The 22,502-nt window shown below is 46.1% G+C and overlaps 1 protein-coding gene across 15 annotated transcripts in view; it reads left to right on the top strand.

The window, feature by feature from the left end:
* DENND1A (DENN domain containing 1A) overlaps nt 1–22,502 on the top strand; it is a 513,319-nt gene that overhangs the window by 351,753 nt on the left and 139,064 nt on the right. For all 15 annotated transcript variants that reach the window (XM_047829482.1, XM_047829479.1, XM_047829488.1 and 12 more), the window contains one exon: nt 5,986–6,111. In XM_047829482.1, coding sequence (XP_047685438.1) covers nt 5,986–6,111 — 126 coding nt within the window. The remainder of the gene's footprint in view (nt 1–5,985; nt 6,112–22,502) is intronic.

Here is a 22,502-nt window from a genome sequence, read left to right on the forward strand (position 1 = left end):
AGCGCAAACACAGGAGAGTCAGAAAGAGAGGGAGACACAGAATCTGAAGCAGGCTCCGGGCTCCGAGCTGTCAGCACAGAACCCAACATGGGGCTCGAACCCAAGAACCACAAGATCATGACCTGAGCCGAAGTCAGAGGCTTAACCGACTGAGCCACCCAGCACCACTGGAGCCATCAAAAATTTTAGAGGAAGGGAGTGATACGATGTAGCCTCTTGTTTTAGAAAGGCAAGTTCACGCAAAGGTTGTCTGAGACCAGGGTGAAAATAGAAGGGCCACCAATTGAAAGATGGTCGCAATAGTCCAGGTAAGAGGAAGCATGAATACCAAAGCAAATTAGGCTATCCGCTCCACCCGCTATCCATTTTACGGCCATCGTATTGTAATCTTCACAACGTAAGTAGGTTGCAGTTGCAGATACGTCATTTTACAGCAAAGGAAATGGAAGCTCAGAAAGGTTAAGAAAGTAGGAAAGCCAGGTTTCTGATCTTAAAATTCGGTGAGTCAGGCTACCCTGCCACCTGAGGAGTGCATGGGGACAGAGAAGCAGGTGAAATCAAGATCTGTGAGGTAGAGCCTTCCGTGACCAGGTGAAGCAAGAACACGGTACAGGGGTCGGGGGTGGGGGTGGGGTGGGAAATACTGCTTTTGCCATTGCACATGTTGCATTTACAGTGTTAAGACTGGGCTGGCTGTCCGCCTCAACTGCTTCAGCATCCGGAGGTTCGTTTTCCCTGCAGTTCTGGTTGCATCTGAGTGGTGGCTTTCTGCAGAAGGGGAATGGGTGGGTATCTGTTTCTCCCCCAGTCCTTCCCAACTGAGACCAGGTTCTTGTAGTGATCAGTCTGCTTGAAGAATGTGATCCTAGACTTTCCTCCAAGCAGAATGGCTCAGCCCCTGGAAATGCCACTTAGGATATCAAAACATTCTTTTGCCTGTTCCTTCATGTAGCAGCAAGGGCGGAATGGTTACACCAGCCAAGCACTGCTGGCCCTTCTGGGAACTCAGTCGAGCAGGAGACGTGGTAGCCCCAGTTCACCTTTGCCGTCCAAGCGGCCTCAGCAGGGTGTCATTAACCCTGTCTTAGGGGTCAGGGAAGGCTTTGCAGATGAGGGGACATCTGGATTCCCTCTTTTCCCTTAACCCAGGGCAATCTTTCATTTGACCATTAAGGAAAAATACCTCATTTAAATTCTTTATTATAAAAGGAACATATGCTTTTTAATAAAGGATAATCAAAACAATCAAAAGTGCGTAAAACGGAAAACAAAAGCATCCCTGCATACTTAAAGTTTGATACATGGCATTTTAGATTTTTACTACATATATAAGCATATATGTATGTATATGCATATATAAATTTTTAAATGATTCATGCTGTATATATTGCCCTGCAACTTTCATTTTTCCTCCCACTTGGCAGTATTTGGTGGACATCTTTTCACATCAGTTCAACTACTGTCACATACTACTTAGCAGTTATGCAATATTTCATCGTGAGGATGTGGTATAGTTTACTTCCTTGGCCCCCGTTTATGGGCATCTGGATGCTCTCTCAGAGGGTGCATAGATGTTCACAAAAAGGACAGGAAGGGACAAGAGACCACGCTGTCTGAGTAGTCACCATGTGTATGGGCTGGACAGTGGTGTAGGCTTCTGGATAGTAATTCACCACCCGTCCAATATACGTTAAGTGGGGCTGAGGGAAGTGAGGCCAGTTGAGCAGAGTGTCAACGACTCTTGAGACATTGCGATGTTTTTCTGCAGGTGGTGATGGCCGAGGGTGGGGGCGTTGAAGGATCTTGACGGAGGGATTGAAGTGACTGGATTCGTATGTTTCTGACATTACTGGGACAGCTGTGGGTGGGTGGCACTGAGGGGACACTGGAGACCGAGAGCTCGTCTAGGAAGCTACTCCACCAGTCTGGGCCAGAGAGGGTGGATGGAGCTGGATGGCACAGTGCCATGGTCATGGGCACGGAGAGGAGAGGGCGGATTTGGGACCTGTTTGGGGTGGTGGAGGATGGTAGTGGGTGAGGAAGGGTAAGTGTGGAATCTAACATCTGCCTCTGGCCCTGGAAAAGAGGAGCTGGGTGACACTGCAGTGACCAAGATGGGGTGGGGGGGGGGGGGGAGAAGCTGATGCATTCGATTTAGTATCCTCTTCTGTTTGTTTCTGTCTTCCTCCCGATACCTCATTAAAGGAGGAAGCCATCCTCATCAGCATTTCCATCGCCCCCAGATTATGCCCAGCGAACCCCGATGTTAATGATTTGACCAGAACCCCCGCGAGTACTCCCGGCAAGTTCAGTTTTAGATGTATGACTGTGGGTTATGTTAAGCCTTCGTCGGCCCTCGCTTTTATTTAAAGGACAAAATGCTATCACCGGTTATCAGATGCACATATGCTTGAAGTTTCCAAGTTGGAAGTGCTGACAGAAGCTTCTCCATGTTGCCGGGTGAGGAGAGGTCTTCTGAAGTCTTGGCCTAAGTGGTCACGGGGGCAGCGAGAGCCCGGGACCACTTGGCTGGTTTCAGACCAGCTGGGTCAGGCGGGAAGGCACACACTCGTATTTGCTCAGTTACAATCAGCAACGACTTCTTTGTGTAAAATGATAATGAGGCCATTAGGAGAGGCTCACCTGAAGTGCAGCGTTGTGAATCCAAGGTAATTAAACACCTCCCGAATGAAAGGGAAAGGCCGGGGAAGGTTAAGTGAGGAATAATCTGCAGCACAGGTGGCCCAAGGCCTTTGAGGAGCTAGGAGAGTGACAGTGGCGTGCACCATTTCAAAGGATGGAAATGTCACCCTAGTCCCTGGGAGAGGCAGCATTTCTGTTACTGGGAGGGTGGGAAGTGGGCAATATTTATGTATATATATTTTTTAACATTTTAATAAAGCATGTTTCTTTTTCACATTGCTGTTTCAAGTTGAAAGTCCGTGACAGAGTCTGCCTGGGTGCCGAGTGGCCTGCCTTGCTCTTCATGGGCTCTCACGACTGGCAAGGGGCTTATGTGTCCCAGAACAGGAGAGGTCACCATCAATGGGATATTTACTCCCAGGTGTTGAGACATACTCAGAACTCCTTCTAGAGGAAAACTGTTTTCCTTGGCCTACTTCCAAGCAGAGAGAGGGTAACCACCCCCCTCTGTGAATATTCCCATCGCTTCTGACTTCCCAGAGAAGGACATCAGCCGTAGCCCGACCTTCGCTCAGTTTACTGCTCAAACACATAGCACGCCCCATTAGCAACAGCATGGGATTTTTTTCCCTCGGCTCCGTAAGCCCTCCATGGTGACTTACTGTGTGCCAAGCACAGTGCTCCATGACTTCGTGTGCCCTTCCAGCTCATCTTCATAGGCTCTGGCAACAGAGGATTTTTTTATCCCTTCAGTTTCTTCAAAATCTCTGCTGTCTCCATAGCGTTATTCGTAATGGCCAAAATGCGGAGACAACCCAGGTGCCCATTCCCTAGATAAATACATACGATAGATAAGATGTGGTATGTCCATATGGCGGAATATTATTCACCTGTGAAAGAGAGTGAAGTATTGATAAGTGCTACAACATGGAGTAACTTTGTTTATAATGAGCGTGATGCGAAGTGAAGGGAGCCAGTCACAAAAGACCGCATATTGTATGATTCCATTGATGTGAAATGTCCAGAATAGGCAAATCCATAGAGAAAGAAGGGGGATTACTGGGTACATAGGACAGGGTGAAGGAGGGAGGTGGGGGAGACTGGTCGGGAATGAGAAGTAACTGACAGTAAGATGAGTTTCTTTTGGGGGTGATAAAAATATTTGGGGATTAGATAATAGTGATAGTTCTACAACCTTGTCATTATACTAAAAACGGCTGAACTATATACTTCAAATGAGTGCATTTTATGGTATGTAAAATATATCTTCATAAACCACTAAAAAATCCCTTATGAGCAGCTTGTTAATAAGAAATAATGTCCTAGGAGCATTTCTAAAGTCTATGTAATCTATCCCAGATCTGGGATCCTTAATATTTTTAGGTTCACAGGCACCTTTAGGGATCTGAGGAAAACTGTGGAGCCTATGCCCAGAAAAATGAGCATCACTCGTTCATATTAAAATTTGTAGATGATTCATGGGCCACCTGCATCTAATTTTTCTATTTTATTCTTGAATAATGTCAGGCCGTTACATAGTCCTACATCTGAGCCCATACACCTTCCTGAAATGTCACCTGTGTGCTTAAAAACCGTCATTAGGTTTACATTTCCCTCAAGAAGAAGGAAAAAACTCCTTAATGTACTCACAGCACCTCTGACCTCTGCCTCTCTCCCACCCCCCGCCTCGTTTTAAGCCATATTCTCCACCATTCTCTCCACGGAACCTACAGTCCTTTCTATTCACTGAACTCCTTCTCACCATCGGGTTTTTTCCCCTGTGTTTGGTACTGTTCCTTCCCCTCTTTGCCAAGTTATACTTCCCCCTCCAGATTTCTTTTTTTCTTTTTTTTTAGAATTTTTAAAAAATGTTTATTTATTTTTGAGAGAGAGGGAGACCCAGAATCCGAAGCAGTCTCCAGCCTCTGAGCTGTCAGCACAGAGCCTGATGCGGGGCTGGAACCCACCAACTGTGAGATCGTAACCTGAGCCAAAGTCGGATGCTCAACCGACTGAGCCACCCAGGCACCCCCACCCTCTAGATTTCTGTTCAAGCCTGATTTCCTCTAGGAAGCCTTCTTTGACCTCCTTAGTGAGCTCTGTCATACACACATCACAGTAGCAAGGTCACACAGATTGGTATTTTCCTTCCTGGAATGTCAGCTTCATGAGGGCAGGGCCCATGTCTGGTCCTGCTCACCATTGACTCAAGGCTACCATATTGCCATGTTCCCGGGGTACTTTTCATATGGAACACAGTGTGAATGGTGTGCCCAGAAGTTGTGCAGTGTGGCATCCTGAGGGGGATGGAAAGCATGTTCAAAACAGACCAGGAAGCTTGATGTTGTCTCTGTCATTGGGGGCAACAGCCACCATGTTACACAGTCTTTCCCACATTGAGGATTCACAGGGAAAAATCTCTTTTAGTTCCCACTTCCAGGAAAACGTGTTTTCATTTGTTCGGCTGGTTTGTTTGTAATACATGGACGCAAAGAATCTCACAACTCGTGTTTCTCTTTTTGCTTTGACCACGAGGAGGCCCTTAAGTCAAATTTGCAATGTAGTTCTAGCCACCATGTAAGACCTTATAGCTCACATTTATATACTAAGTATTTCTGGCGGCTTTTCCCAGTTCCATGGCTTTCTTGTCTATTTTTTAAAATCTCTTGAGGAAATATCTACAAGCTGCTACTGTTTCTTCAGAGTATGAATTATATAATAATTTGTATTATACATATATTTGTATACATTTGATAAACAATTATTAATATACTTATTTAACATATAGAGTATGAGGTGTGAGATATATATTGTATGTTCTAAATAAGCCATTTATTTCTAATATATAAGTAAGTAATAATATGTAAGTAATTTGAAGAGGAAGTAGAATTGGCACCAAGATAATGTGTGTGGTTTGGGCTCAGATTCTAAGACTTTCAATTCATATTCCAATTAACCACTTCTTGGATTTGTTCCTAGACCTGTATTCTAACCTCTCTGAGACTCTTTCGCCCTTGTGAGACAGGAACACTAATCCCTCCCTTGCAAGATTGTTGACAGAATTAAATTAGAAAATTGATGTGAAAGCACTTACCTGGTACACTGAAACTACTTAGAAAGTGGTTTTGTTTTTGTTCTTATCTGATACCCTCTAATAGGAACGACCTTCTATTCCAGTTGGAGAACCTACCCTAATACTGAATGCAATTTTGTCCTCCCAGCAGCGGCGATATGAAAGCCATCCCCCGCCCGGGGAATTGCTGGAGCTCCGTGCGTGTTGGGCTTAGCTGGCCATGCTCCCACCCTGCCCTCAACCTGTGTCTCCTCTCTGTCTGTCACCAGATCTCTTCACTGAAGAACCGGCTGAAGAAGGTCTCCACAACTACGGGGGATGGTGTGGCCAGGGCCTTCCTCAAAGCCCAGGCCGCTTTCTTTGGCAGCTACCGAAACGCTCTGAAAATTGAGCCGGTGAGTACCTTCTTGGCATTTACAAATCCATGTTTGGTCAGGGCTGAGAAATGTACCGCAGGGGTCACAAGAAGCCAGCTCTTCATCTGGTTGCTGAATTCACCTAGAAGAGTGCGTGTGTGTGTGTGTCTGTGTGTGTGTGTGTGTGTCTGTGTGTGTGGTGAGGCCAGGAGGGCGCCCTCTCCTCACCCTACCTCTTGGCATAAAGAGGTCATACTGCCCCTGTGACTGTTAAGATCCCTCCCCTCCCAGGTAGCTCCAGCTGCATGTAAATACGGTGCCCAGACCTCACACTCACCTGCTCTCACTGCGGATCCTCTCCACTTAACAAATGGGGAAACTGAGGCTCAGAGAAGCAACACGACTTGCTAACCAGTGGAGGAGCCGGATAGTCCCAAAGCCTGTGCTTTCCCTCTCTGTCCCAGTGCCCTTTTCCTTTAAAGGGGCCTCTACTCCACCCTTGAGAAAGCAAGGTGTCCTGGGGATTCACTTCTTAGGTGTGGCCAAGGTGGAGTGTGCAGAGGACTGGGAAACAGTGTTACCCGCCTCCATGGCCCTTCAGCCTTCCTGAGCCTCAGTTGCCTCATCCATGTCCCCCGCCTGCCCTGTGAGGTGAGAAGTTATTGTGGAGATATCAAGACATCGGGTCAAACCAAAGAAAGTACCCACTGTCCCAGCTTCAGTGGGAAGCTTTCATCTAATACCCCTCTACCCGGCCCACTCCTGGCCAAGGAGAATGGAGAAGTTGGCTTGGGGACCTGGGTCACTCTGTATAGGAGAGAACGTGGAGGGCAACCTTGCCGACAGCCCTTTTCTGTCAGGAGCACAGAGTTCCCTTCATCCTGAGCCGGCGGGTGATGGCAGCCGACCCCGGTCGGAGTGGGGATGAGGGGCCAGCTTAGGCTGCGCTGTCTGTCGGCCAGGCCTGTTTGTTTCTGTCTTTTGTTTTAACTTGTAGCATTTTATTGTCTTAAATGACAGCAGGTGAGTATATGTCAGACGGTACGTTTCGTGTGCAAACTCTGATAGTGACTCTCGGTTATGCTTCCCCATGAGCCACAGTTACATGTTAAGATTTTTATTTTTTTTACCACTTTGATTCGGTCATGTGTCTCAGCGAGACCCAGAATAGGAGCAAACACCTGCTTTCCCTTCACCCAGGACATACTGTCCGCAAAGTGGGGGTCAGGGAGCGGCGGCCTCGTGCCACCAGCCTCCTGTTCCTTGTCTCCCGTCTCGCACTGAGGCCTCACTTGCTGAGCTGCCTCAGCCTCAGGCAGTGTCATGGTCACGTAACATAAGGGATGCACTCTCTTCGTGCTTCCTGTGAACGACTTCCTTGGGGTCCTCTAAAGCCCTTAAAGCACATTCTCTAGGTCTGCCTCCTGGTCTCCAAGCGAGGCAGCTCTCCTTCTGTGTCCTGACCTCGGGCCCAGCCAAACCAGTCAGGTTTAGGGCTGATTTGAGCGCCCGTATAATTCAAGAAAAATTTGGCTGTCTTCCCATCCTTAGAAGGAGAATGGGATAACTGGCCCGGTCCTTCCCCTGTGTTGCTGGGAACTGACAGACGTGCGGTGTCTCCACTTTTAAAACGATCTCGTTATCGTCGTGTATGTGTCGAGAATCCGAAGGCTGTTGGATCTTGGTAGGCATTGCTGGATATATGATCTGGGCACAAGTTGCTCCTCAGAAGAAGTTTATGGTTGTACTTTGCACTTGGCTCTAAAAGGCATTGGGTTTAAGGACGGAAGCCCTGGAGTTCAAAGCCTGGCTGTGTACTTCCAAGCGGTACGACCTTGAACAAGCCACTTAATCTCTTTAAACTTCAGTGTCTTCACCTGTGAAATGAGGATTAGGATACCTATCATTCTGCATCCCCAGATGCTTATAAGGATCAAATAAGCCATAAAACGTTTCATAGGGAAGGTGAAACTTGACCTGGGTCTGATGGTTTAGGTTTGGAAAAAGAAAGAGCCTCCGTTGGTGTGGTGGCTGTGGAGTTAACTGAGCGAGCAAAGGCTCGGAGGCAGTACTCCTCACGGCCACTTTGTCTGGGGCCGTGAGTTTGGGTAAGGAGAGGGGGCTGCAGGAGAGAGGTTGGAGCCAAATTTGACAGAGCCTGGGATGCTAGACTAGAAGTGTAAACTTCACCCCGTAGGGAATGTTAGTTTTTCAGCAGAGATATGTTTGAACAGTAAATACAGGAAGCAGGACCAGGAGACCGGCAGGGGGACTCAGAAGAGAGCCCTCTGGTGGTGACACCGGGAAGAGGTACCATGAAGAAGAAATGTCTAGATGGGTCTACAAAGGTAAAAAATAAAGGGCAAAGATAAAAAATTATGGGGCAAGAAACGTCAAAATGCTTCCCAAGACTTCTGGGAGAAGATGATGATGCCCATAAGTAGAAAAAGAAAAAACTTAATGCAAACGTGTTCCCAGTAGCTGTATTTATCATGGTAAAATCATAAACAGACTAAGTGTTCCGAATAGGCAACTGGTTAAATAAATTTAAAAATATCCATCTGCTAGAATATTACATAGTCGCTAAAAGTAGCGTTTTGAGGATAGGATAACGAGTTTGGTTGTAAACATGGTACCTTTCGTGGAGTCTCAGCTGCCATTCGATCGTAAAATGCACCCTTACTTTAGGTACCATTACGAAACAGGAAAGGGTGCTGCCGATGACAATTGGATGCCATCAGTTGTAAGACACATCCAGATTCCAGAGATGTGTGTGTCTGTGTGAAGAAATCTGCGCCCTAGAATCAGTGAGATATGGCAGATTTGTCGTGCTTTCTGTCCCATTCATCTGCTCCCAAGAGGTTTTTTTCTGGAAGGCCGGGAGGGAAGCCAGAGGGCCTAAAATTTTCTGGCCAAGAATCATCACCATGTTACCTGGATGGTTTTTGAACCATAGATTTAATTCTAGGCAATTCCTCTCATCTGAAAGATGGGATAACAACACTTTCAATGCAAGATTGTTTGGGGGATTAATTAAAATATTGACTGCAAAGCACATGTGAGCCCAAGAAGGGATGACGGATAGGGAGCACTGGCCACATCGGGGTGGCGTGGGGAATGGTGCCTTGGGTGGCAGTCAGCACAGTGCTGAGAGGGAGGTTAGGATGACCTCCCCGGGGCCACTTGTCTTTTAGTTGTTTCTCTGGTTATAAAAATAGCACCTGTTCTTGGTTTAAAAAAAAAAAAAAAAAAAGTTTAAAGTAACAGAGAACTAGAAATGAGAAAACACCCGTGATCCCATCATCTGGAATTAAGACATGTCAGCATGTTTCTACCTAGGCTTTAGGGTTTGGGGGTCCTTTTTGTTTCATTCTGATTGTTTTTTTGGTTTTTCACTTTCAGACAGTTGAGATATTCCTGGCAAGGCTGTCCAGTTCCCAGTTAATTTGGTTATGCCTTTAGTATATTGCAAGCATTTTTTCACATTATATAAAAACTCTTCTTAAACATCATTTGTAATGGTGGCACATATCTCATCAGATGACCCCAGTGGTTCTCCACCCTGGTGTGGATCAGAATCATCTGTGGGGCTCTTTAAAAAGGCAAGTGTCTGAGGTTTGTGTCAAGTCCCCACAGGCTGCCATCCGTTCCGAGGCCCACCACATTATCCTAATGCTGGTTCTTTCGATCGTCGGTAACCTTTCACCATTTTAAATCACACTGTGATGAACATCTTTATATAAATCTTCGTGCACGGGCTGAATCATTTCCTCAGGCAGAATCCCTGACGTGGATTCACTCGGTCAAAGGATCGGGGTACACTGAGGCCTTTGATACATAAGGGGAGGGGAGAAAGCTGGTGGCCAGAAGCAGGCGGTAGCCTGGAGGGGAGAGCCTCTGAGGCAGACTGCAGCACAGGGCCCAAGCAGCAGCCTTGTGTGCGGAGAACATTCCATGGCTGATGGCAGAGGAGAGCCCGCGAGACGGAGGGCACAGCCAGCCGCTGGGAGCTCCTGTGGCTTGTCTGCTATGGCCACTTTGTCGCATGCCCACGGTGACCACCACTCTGCTACGGTGTGGCGGCCTCCCACCCTGGGCCGACCCGCGTAGTCGCGGGACTTGGGTCACTGCAAAGTCACAGCGTTTGGGTTTTTTAAAACACGAGACATGACAGACTAGACTTGTGCTCCTTTCTACTCTGCTTGGCGGCCAGCTCCTGCTGTGCCCCTTGGTGCCCCCCTGGCTTTGGGAGGAGGGCGAGCCCCAGGCTGAGGGGCCCAGAGCTCACTGGAGACTTTTAACTCTTTGGCCTTTTTTTTTTTTTTTTTTTTTTGTCTCTCCTACTGGAAAAATTTCAAAATGCAGCTGGCTTGGGAATCTCGAGCTTCGTTTTCTTTCCCCTGCCCGGAAGGGAAGAGGGAGGCAGCCCCCTGCTGAGGCCGGCCACATGCCAGAGCTAGGCTGCTCCCGTCCATGCCTTCTGCCGTGTGCTTGTGCCCGGCCAGGAGGGCCTGTGTTGGCTCCCTGGCGGTGTCTCTTCAGGGCCCCCGTGAAGTCTTTCTCCCAAGGGTCAGAGACTGAGACACCAAGGGTGTCCAGTTAGAGCCAAGTCTACCTGCTCGGCGGCCTCCCACGAGGCTGGAGCCCGGTTCATCTCTAAGTCAGTCCACATCTGTGATGTCAACAGTTCCCTACAAATGCCCCCTTACTATCCATTTTACAGGGCGGGGGTGGGGGGTGGGGGTGCGGGAACAAAGGCCCAGCTGGCCGGCGACTTCCTGGTGAGCAGTAGAGCCAGGAGGCAGCCTCAGGTCGGCCTGACTCCAAAACTCAGGTTCCTTCCACCACACCCTCTTGCCTGTCTTTGTTCTGGTTTCCTCATGCTCCGTGTTAACGACTCTGTCTCTGCATTTCCAGCACTGGGCCCGGGGCATGACACGGTGCAGGCATCAATGAGTATGTTCTGGAATAGCAGGTGGCAGGACGGTTGAAAGAAAGTAAGAAACAGAGAAGTGTATGAGGCCAGGATTGTGCTCAGGGTGCTCAACACAAACCCGCCGCATCCTGCCTTGTCTCTGAGGCTTTGGAGGTTGGTGCTACCTGGCAGAGGGGAGGGTGTCTGCAGATCACGGGACCCATTTTTCCGTCACCCAGAGGATATGAGGCGCAAGGCCCAAGATATTTAACAGTATCGGCCATGCCAACTTGCTCTCTTCCACTTAAAGGACAGAACCACAAGCGGCGAGGCAGCCCCGTTCGGAAAAACCCCCTTTATCCATGTCAAGCGGCGGCCCAGGCTCCAGCTCATTTATTTAGGCCTTTCTTGCTCTCTGACACGCCTCCTAGCAGTTGCCAGGCAACTCTGGGAGGAGCAGTGTGTGTTAGGGATTAACTAGTTAGGGCTGGGGTCCTTTTTGGCAAGAAGGGGATGAAAGACAAATGATTTTAATTGCTGGCCCAAGGATCCTTTCTGTGCCTGGTGGAAGATTGCAACTTTTCGAGGATAGGTGATAGCAGTGTTCTTGAATTTGCCTCGAACGAATGAATTTTTAAGACTCTTACTTTTGCCACACTCCTTTGTTTAAAATTATATCATCGCGAAATCTGAACGAGACTAACCCTACCACCCTCCCTGTGGAAGACAAACCACAGTGGCCTCAGTTTTAAAGAACTTTCCAAAAGAGAATTGGGTGCTTTCATTTCATCCCTTTTCCTGTTCAGAGTTTCTCGCAGCTCACACATGGAGTCATCTTAAGGCAGTGCATTTGAAAGTAGCCGCTCCCCCCTCCGGCCCGCTGCGTGTCTTGGTAAATGTTAGCAAAACTGACGCCTCCTGTTCTGGGCCGGTCATCTGCCGAAAGGCCGGTATAGATGGAGCGCCATGAGAGTTGACTCTGCAAGCCGGTGCGGCTCTCTCTGGGCCAGCCTGCCAGCCAGACCCCCCGCACCCCCTCCCCATGAATGGAGCACAGCCCCTGCCCTCAGGGAGCCGGCGCTGGGGTGGAGGCGGTGAACCGAGTGAGCATCACTGTTGTATGTTCTGCAGGAGGCCATGCGGGCGGCATCCTGCTCGCTTCGTCTAGCCCAAGAGGCCCAGCTTCCAGATCAGCTGTGGGTATGCTGGCATCATCCACCTTACAGCCCCTGATTTTGCACGTGATTCTGCTGAGTCATATTTATCCACCTAAAAAACCCCTTAAAGACGGAGAAGTTAAGATGAAAGCAGATTGATAGCCTGGCTTTCAAGCATGAGCGGGTGAGGCTGTGTCGGAACGGGTCGGAAAAACACCACGAATATCTGTGTCCTGGTTGAGTGACACCATTGATCTCATGGTTTCGAAAAAGCGCAACTGTGTGTGTGTGTGTTTATTTTCAGCGTGCCAGAAAATAGAAGAATGTTTAGACACCAGAAAAATTAAAACATCACGACCGTCCCACTGAACTAGCCCAACTACCTCAACCACCTTTCATAATATTCTCTTAAATTATTTTTTCATTTTGCAAAGCGTCTACATAGTTGCTGTCAAATCTAAGTGAGAAGTTTGTTTCCCTTCCGTTTAACATCACCTCCCACGCATTTCTGGATAGCTGCAGAGCATTCCTTCAGGCATAGCTACCATAATTTCTGGAACTACTCACATCGGACCTCTAGGTCGTTTTCCAGTCTTGTAACGCTATAGTTAATACTGCGCTGAACATCTTTGTGAATAAAGCTCTGAAACACCATTTCGAGGGCTCCCGAGTAGAAGAAATACAAGTGAGATGCAGGGACCTGACGGGGTGCCAGCGCGTCACCACGTGGGAAGGAGCAGATTTGCACTGACCCCGTCTAACAGCTCTGGGGGGGGGGGGGGGGGGAGGGGCGGAAGCATGAAGAGCGCTTTGTGGTGTGAGCGGCCTGCTCTCCACATAGGCGAGCGGAGGGCACCCAGAACACATATAAGGGTGTTACTAAGTTATGCCTCCATCTTGTGCTAAAAAAAGGTTTGAGGACCCTTCAAAACAATGTGTACTGCAAGACAAGAGTCGGGATGTGAGGGAAGCGGGGGTGGTGGGGGGAGGAGAAAGCCCGGAAGAGGCCGGTGTGTGCGCCTCTGTGCTGACTCTCAGATTCTCCGTACAGCTTGGGAGTAGAGGGCTGGACGTGGAACCCACGTCTGTCTTCCAAAGCCACGGTTTTCTCTTTTCTTCCTTTTTTTTTTTTTTTTTTTTTTTTTTTGGCGGTAAAACGTAACATAAATTTTTTAACTTTAACCATCGCTAATGCCATTCGGTGGCGGTAGGGACAGTCCCAATACTGTACAACCACCATCACTATGTGTTTTCAACATTTTTCATTACCCCAAACAGGAACTCTGAGCCCCGGAAGCAATAGCTCCCCATTCCCCCAAACCACCAGCCCTCGCTAACCTCTCGTCTACTTTTTATGAATTTTCCTATTCTAGATACATCATGTAAGTGAAATTAGACCGTATTTTGTCCTCCTGTGTATGGCTTATTTCACTCAGCGTAACATTTTCAGGGTTCGTCCACGTTGTAACGCGTGTCAGCCCTTCATCCCTTTTTCAGGCTAAGTGATATTCCACCATATATACGTACATACCCCATTTTGCTTATCCATCCTTCTGTTGATGGACACTTGGGTGGCTATCACCTTTTGGCTATGGTGAATACTGCTGTGAACATTCCTGTGCATCTATCTGCGGGCGCCCCTGTTTTCAGTTCTTCTGGGTATATACCTAGGAGTGGAATTGTTGGGTCATATGGTAATTTTATTTTTGAGGAGCCACCAAATTGTTTTCCACACAGAGCCCATGCTGTCTTTAAGCAGACAGTGGTGTGTTTGTGAAGCATGGATATGTACCCATGAATATTCTGTAGGAAAAGTTGGTGAAAGATTTTATTTTTCCGGTTTATTTTAGGCAAGCAGATAGGGAATTAAAGCCAAAACCTACAGTCCTGAGCTACACAGATGCATTGACGAGAGGAACCTTGAGTGGACTAGAGAAGGGGCTAGTGACTTACTGGTCACCGTTTTTTCTCCGTGTAGTGTTCATCCCAGGTCGAGATCACAACCCTGGGAATGAAGCAGGGAGAGGAGAGGTGTGACCACCTCCGGGACCCCAGGGACCACCACTGTAGCTCCGTGGGTCTGAGCAGCCAAGGAGGCAGAGTGGGATGGACAGAAGATGTCTTCAGCCACCTGGGTTTTTGTCCTGGCTCTGTCATCTGCCAGAAGATGGCCTTGGAAACCACTTAACTTCTCTGAGCCTCAGTTTTCTCATCTGTAAAATGCAAATAATGCCTACCTTACAGGACTGCTGAGAAAAACAGCAGTAATGTATGTCAAGCACAGCACAGTGTTTCTGCTGACAGTAGATATTAACTAAATGATAGTGACGACCATTCCTGGGTCAAGGGAATAAAGGAGGAAGAGGAGAATGCCATCTTCTGGAACAGTGGGGTCCATTCTTGCTTAAGTGTCAGATTACCTGAAACCAGTCACAACACAGTGAGATTCTGGCCCATTTATTCCTGTCTTTTGAAGTAACTGAAAGTTTGGCTTTTATCTCAAATGCTACATAAAGGATGTGTGAGAAGACACATAATATCAAATAAATACCGGAGGAAATAATTATTAATGGTATTGCTCACCGGCACTTACAGGCAAATACGGGGGTGGTAGGTACCAAGGGTTTAAAATTAAGAAATATATTAGAGTCGATTTTCTTTAAATGTGCAAGAGAAAATATAGTTAATATTTTTTCTGTTTCATTCAAACGTTTCTTGCCTCTTGGGAGAAGATGACCGTCATTCGATATTGGCCCCAATCTCCACGGTCCACCTCCCAGGGCAGGGACCCCTATGTTGCTGGCATCTTGAAGCCACACCACAAATGCTCACTGGCCTGAGAGCCATTGCTCTAGACTGCCCAAGGACAACGTAGGTCCTTACGTTAAAGAAGATGAGAACTGGAAGGAAATCCTCTTAAACACGATAACCGAGCTTATCTGAATGAGTTCGAAAAGCATCACTGAATATGACCAAAATGAAATTCCTGTATGTCCTAAAATACTTGAAAAAATAAACCACAGCGAGTGTATCTTAGACCATCCAGGAGGAGTTCTGTGCTTCCACTTGATCTCCTATCATAATCCTGGCTCCTTTCTTACTTTGTTCCTATAGGACGGGACCACATTTTGTACTCCTTGGGGTCCCTCACATAGTCTGATATTTAGCAGGTGCTCATTAAATATTTGTTGAATGTGTCGATGGACAAATGAATGAATGGTACCTGTTTTCCCATGCTGTGCATCGGGAAGACTAGTGGTCATATTCCAGTGTTACATAATAGAGATGCTTAGTTTAAAAAGCAAAACAAAACGCAGCTCCATTAGAGTGTGAGAAGAAGAATGTGACACAAACACCATGTTGTGAATGTATAAATGTAAAGCAAAGGCACAACCCATCAGCTACCTGGTAGCTAACCACAGGCAGTTAGGGTCTGCAGAAGATCGCCCTGCACGAAATCACCATGTGCAGTAAATGCTCAGTTCTAGTTAGGAGCATTCGAGAGGTGAGTGTGTTAATGGAATAAACTCAGTTTTCAATACTGTATCTTTGCGGAAGCAGCAGCAAAGAGAAGTGGTTGCTATTATTGGAGTTTTAAGTCAAATGATCTCACTTTAGGGTCTTTTACTTTTTTATGGAGACTCTGAAAAGGAAACCTTTCTGATCCAAGCAGTGATAACATTTGACAATTTAGAGCCTGCAACAGTGAGCTGTGGCTCCATGAACTAGGCAGACTGTGAGCTTAAGAACAGGATTCTGTCTTATTCTTTCTTCTACCCCTGGCACACAGTAGTGGCTCAGTAACCTAAGACAGAGTGATGATGGATTTGTTCTCTGGAGGACATTATGGTGTTTGTGATGATTAGAAGATAACATTGTGGATTTATTTCCCTCTCCCCACCTCCCAGACATGCATCCACGCTAACTTTCTGTGGGATGTGGGTATTCTCAGAAATACCCGGCTGTATCACATTCAGTCTTGTATTGCCCTTTCACAAAGAAATAGAAACCTCTGGAAGGCAGTAGAGTGTCATGATTACTCATGTATCCCTGGCACAGAGCCTGATACACAGAAGGGGCTTAATAATTATCTGTGGAGGGAGTGACATTATAATAGTCCTTACCTATAATGTCCTTAGTTGTTTGGGAGCTGAAACATAGCTTGGTTAAGTAAATCATTAAGACCTGAAGTCTTAAAAGAAAACAGTATAAAGCATTTGTTATATGCTAGACTGTCCGTTATTTGATTTTTACAGCCCCCATATGGAGAGAGTGTCCCCATTTTACTGATGAGAAACCAAGGCTAAGAAAGGTCATGTCACTTTTTCAAGAAGTGGCAGAGCCAGGATTCGGACCGTCCATCTGTCTGATTCTAGCAACCGTGCTCTTTCCTCTGACCACTTGCCGCAACGGTGATTACCATATGGTCCATGTTACGTACAGTTTGAGGGCATTTCAGAAGCAAACTGAGCTGGTTCCCTCTTAGGAGTCAATGTCTCCAATCTGTGCAAATGTTTCTTGAAAAATACAGGTTAAACTAACACCATTTATAAATTCTTGTGCAAAGGGGAAATGTCAAAATTTTAGACGTCTTTTAAAAAAACATTCCTTTAATAGATAATTTTAATTGCCTAATATTTTGTTGTTTAAATATTTGATACTTGTGGTGATAATTGGATGAAAAAGTAAAACATTTGAAAGGGCAGCCCGCCCTCCTCTTTTCCTGGGCTGACACCTAGTGGTGAGTTTTGTCATGGCAGTGTTAATCCGGGTGCTGAACTTTCTTGATAGTCCGTTGATTTTAGGATTTTTAAAAAATCAGTTATTTACATCATAAAAGTAGCTGCATTCATATAAAGTTAACTTATGAGGGAGCATCATAACAATGGAACTTTTATTTGATTTAATGTGAGATTTAATTATAATCCAGCCTTGCTAGCTGAAAGTGATACATACAAGTATTTAAAATCTTGGTGTACTGGGGGTGCCTAGCTAGCTCAGTTGGTAGAGCATTGCAGCCCTTAATCTCAGGTTTGTGAGTCTGAGCCCCACACTGGGCATAGAGATAAATTAAGTAAATAAAAAAAGAAATATAAATTCTTGGGACAAACAACGCTTCCCTGCCCACCCCCCCCAAACTTGGCCAGTAACCACCCTGCCCTGGGCACTGGCTCGCACACGCCGTGCCTAAGACTCGATCGCTGTGCTTAAAGACAGTGCGGGGCAGAGAGAGAGTTGCATTGAGGCGTGGTAACTGCGACGGTAGAATGTCGTATGAGGTGGTAGGCATCCGAATGCAAGGCGAATCGCTCCGCCCGGGTGCAAAGGGGAAGTTTCCGAGGAACGGACGCATGTATGTGGCACTACGAGAGGAGGAGCAGTTAGTTCCCCAGGAGCAGGGCAGAGAGTAGCTCACGCAAAGGCGAGGAGCTTTGGAACTCCACGGCATGGTTGAGTGCCGAGGACCGTCGCCTGACTGGAGCGTGGACAGGAGAGTTAACCCAGGGTAAAGTGGAGAAGGGGTCAGATCCAGTCCATGAAAGACCTAGGTGGTCACAAAAGAGCCTTTGCACCAATACCATAGACCAGCATTTCTGGAACAATGTTCCTGGAAATACTAGATCCACAAGATATTAAGTTTTCTGATCACATAAAATTTGGGATTGTCGCACAACGCATACTGTAACTCCTCTTTTTTTTTTTCTTTAAGATATTTGCTATGCACGTTACTGAAGCCTTGCTGTAAAGAAATCTGGTTAACTTTGTTTAACCTAGCATTTTTCCAAAACCCTTTCCCCGACCAAAATACCTATTAGCATTGCACGCATCTACTATCCTCACCACAGTTTGGGAAACACTTCTGTAGCTAATGATTGATGATGAATTTTTCTCACTCTGAGGTCATGGAATTAGGATGCCAACTGTGGTCATTTTACCCCTGTCTCTTTGCTGTGAACCTCAGAGAAAAGCGTGCTCCTTTTCCAAAGCATTTTTTGTCTGGCCAGACAGAGGTTTGTGGCCAACATGTGGCCTTGAGACATAGAGCCCAGCCATCACTAGACTCTCTCAGTTCAGGATCACAGGCTGCCAGCTGGTCCCCTCAGTCCAGCACCTCGATCAGGGTGTGAGTCAGGATCTATCCAGGACGACAAAAACCCCTTCAGATGTTTACAAGAGGGAAAATAATTCAAAGGAATGGCCGTCCAGCTGATAGAGGAGATGAGACTCAGGGCAGGGAGGTAATCCAGAGATCAGCAACAACGGAAGTGGTGTACCTGAGTTCCAGCGTCAGGGTCAGGGTCACCGGACTAAAGCTGGACCCTCTGGGTGTGTGCACTGGGCGCCTGAGTCAGAGAGGAGGCGAACCACAGCTTCTCCCTCCTGTCCTCCTCCCCCTCCTCATCACTCCTCACAGGCCCTCGCATGGGCCCAACCGGGCCGGAAGCCAGCCGACCTGGGCGCCCGGGTATCAGCCTTCCTTCTTCTACACAGAATAGAACCGAAGAGCAGAGAGTTGGTCCGAGGTCAGACAGGGAGCAACCAGAACCCAGATAATCTTTGTAGTAGCACGCTCCCCACCCCCACCCCTGGCAAATAATGTACAACCCGGTAAAGTTAAAAACCCCTGATTTCTAGTTGGACTTGATGCCAACCTGGACCCTGCCTCTTCTCAGCTGTGCGACTCTGGGCCAATTATTCTGCCCCTCTGAACCTTAGTTCTTCAGTTGTGAAATAGGAAGAAGAATCTCCACTGAAACGATACCTTCACAGGGCCTCCTTGACATATTCGTGGCCGGTTCCTGTTTTATGATGAAATACGAACGAGGTATTTACAGCTTTTCGAGCTTAGCGTGAAACTAACGGGAGTGTTTTGCAAGTCACGTATGTCGGTTGACCACTCTGAACTTCAGTGAATTGGCTGAAGTTTTATTAGCTAGCAGTCATTACCTAGTAGGTGTTTTATTTCTTATCTTAATGTATTCACATCCCGGGGACATTGGGGGGAAGCTTGAAAAATGTGCCCTGGAACGTTCACGTGCTGGAGGGGTTCTCTGCGTGTATTATTGTTACCAGTTCAGTACGAGCTAAAGAAAATTGAGATTCCAGGAGAAGGACCACTGAAGAGATGTTGCTCCTTGGGAATCACTTCCTTCTTGAACCACAGATTTTTTATTTTGCGAGCAGAAAAATGCTATCCTCATAAAACTATTTAAAAAATGTTTTTAAGCATTTATTTATTTTTGAGAGAGAGAGAACAAGCAGGGGAGGGGCAGAGAGAGAGGGAGACCCAGGATCCGAAGCAGGCTCCAGGCTCTGAGCTGTCAGCACAGAGCCCGATGCGGAGCTCGAACTCACGAACCGTGAGGTCATGACCTGAACCAATGTCGGACACAACCGACTGAGCCCCCCAGGCGCCCCTATAATTACTTTAAGAATTAAATGAGATGGCACATGTAAAGTACTTGTTCTCTGCCCTCCGCAACAAACTGTGGAGGCAGCTTCCACTTTATCCAGCGAATGTCCAATTCACCAGCAGCCACATTGCGCGTTGGTGTGGCAGGATTTGGGGGAAGCCTTAATGGGAGATTATTTGTGTTTGGTTTGCTGTCCCTGTTAGTGATGTGACCTGGCAGGCCTCCGCTCCCGCTCTTCTCGTCGGTCACAGCTCACTGGCATTATTCATAAGCCATTTGCTTAAGACTTTCTTTGCCCATATTCCCACTGTGATGCATTTTTAGTCTCCTCTTCTCCTCCTTTCAAAATGGTCTGTAGGTTTTGAGACTGTCCTGAGCAAGTCATTTGTCAGCTTAAAAGGTCATTATCCTTTGAAGGGGAACTTTTATCCTGAGTTCATTAGTTTTATCCTCGTTTGATGAGTGTTAAGCAAAAAAAAAAAAAAAAAAAAAAAAAGTGGGGGGGGGGAAGCCCATCTATTGAACACGTGCTTCTTGCCTTTTATTTTTATCTTCTTGGTTAAACGTGTATGATATTATCCCCAAATTGATAGTTAAGGAACTTAAAGCAGAGAGACTTGAAATAATTTACATCAGCAACTTGGAACAAACATTACCGAGACCCTACTCTCCCAGACGCATTCTAGATGCTTGGAGATAGAGCAGTGAACAAAATAAAGTCCCAGCCCCTGAATCCCTTATATTCTAGGCAGACACAGGAAACAAAGATGAAAGTATGTAATGTGTCGGGTGGTGATAAGTGTGCATAAAAGGAAAGCCGTGGAAGGGGATAGAGAGCCCCGGATGAGGTAGATGCTATAATAAGAGAGAGAGCTGGATTGGGGGCCAGGTCTGTCTGCCTGTAGAACTCATGTTTTTGCCACTGGTCCCAGTCTGCTGCTGGTCCTCTTTGGTGATGGCTTCAGTGAAGCACCATAAACTCGGACATTTTGCTTCTCAGTCTGGACTTGACAATTCAGTGTTTCGGGGCGGTGACATTGCATTCCAAGGGTACAAAAGACATTTTTGCTGCACTCCCTGCTGTCAGCCGCATGTAGCCTTTTCCTTCATCTCTCTGGTTTCCCAAACACATTTCATCTTGGTGCAGAAAGCATCTTGCCGGCTTGGACTCAAGCCCTAGTTCTGAGCAGACCAGTCTGTCCTAGAGGAGGGTCCCTGTGACTGCTGGCTCAAAGGAACTCATTGCCTCTTTTCTCTCTACTTCCAAAAAGTGATGTCACAGGTAGTAGCTTATGTAGTCTTAATTTCTGTTTCCTGATCTTTAGTATTCAGTAAGGCAGTTGAATTCCATGAGTAGGTACTGGGCACCAAGAGATGGACCAAGTATGGAACCTGCCCACAGGATTCAGCTGGACCTGGGTTCCACTTTTCTATTTATGTAACTTTTAACAAGTTAATTAAGCCCTCTGTGCTTCAGTTTCCTCATCTGTAAAAGGGCAGAACAAATGTTATTTGCCCCAGAGTATTAGAAGATTCAATGTAGTACAGCATGGTGCCTGGCATATGAAAGGAACTTCATATTAGTTGGGCTTTTTAAAAAGTAAACTATATTTCAGAACAGTTTTATGTTCACAGAAAAATTAAGTGGAAGGTATCGAGGTTTCCCAAATCCCTCCTGTTCCCATGCATGCATAGCCTCCTCCATTAATAATACTCATTTTTATATAAAAATAACTCTTTAATTTATAGCTGAGTTCTCTCTACTTTCTATCCTATGAGGAAACAGTAGAGTAGATAGGAAGTATCCTTTTTCATAGTGAAGACCGTATACGTGTTTTAATGAAAACGATGGTAAAAATTCTCATCATGATGACAGTTTATAAAGACATGTTGATATTCAATCTTTACAATTCTTCCCACTGGATAGATATTATACGCTAAAAAAAAGTACTGTATTGTAAAATAGATCGAGAAAACTGCCTTAATCACGCAAATAGCTTAACCAATTTTTATAAGACTAACATTGCCTGAGATGAGAAATAAGGTTTTACTACCCATCACAGAAACCCCCTTCCCTGAATGCCCTTTCCCCCTTGCCAAAAGTAACCACCATCCTAAATTTCCTATTTTTTAAAAATAGTTTTATTACCCAAATGTTTATTCCTAGATTCTATAGTTTAGTATTGGCCATTTTAAAAAAAAGTATGGTTTTTGATTCCCTTTTATATGTTCCTCCTCCACCCCTTTCATTTCATTACAATTTATCTGTTGAAGACCCCTGACCTACAGATTTCCAGGGTGGGTTTTGCCAGTTGTATAATCATGGTGCTGTTCACCATGTTCCTCTGTCTTTTGTATTTCTTGCTAATTGGCAACTGGATCCTGAGATTGGATACACTATGGTTCACTCCCTTTGTCAAGACTGTGGGTGGTATTTAGCAAGACGATCAGAAGCATGTCAAAGTCTGGTTGTGTCTCTTGTAGTGTTTTTAGTAGCCAGTGATGCTTAAGCCTACCTCTGTTTATTCGTTGGGAGTTGCAAAATGGTGATTGATGTTCTAAGTTTATCACTTAATTCTCATTTATTGGTTGGAATATTTTTATAAAGAGACATTTTCCCTCATTTACTATTTTGTTAACTTGTGGTACAGTTCATATGGCAAAGGTAAGATAAATACTTGGTTCTTTCCTTTTATGTGCCAGTTTTAATATAATGAATTAGTTCTCTAACACCCTCAAAATGGGCCAGTTCTTTTTTATATGTAGATTATGACCTGGTGGATTTAAACATTTGATGGTTTGGGGTCTCTTACAATTGTTATTATTAATAAAATTCAAACTCAGGTTTGTGCCTGAGTACTTTTTTTTTTTTAAACGTGATCCTAGTAGTCTTTGATAGCTCCCCTGTTATCTGATATTACAAGACGTTCCAGGGCTTATCGT

This window comes from Prionailurus viverrinus, chromosome D4, assembly GCF_022837055.1.
Source record: "Prionailurus viverrinus isolate Anna chromosome D4, UM_Priviv_1.0, whole genome shotgun sequence".
Lineage (NCBI taxonomy): Eukaryota > Metazoa > Chordata > Mammalia > Carnivora > Felidae > Prionailurus > Prionailurus viverrinus.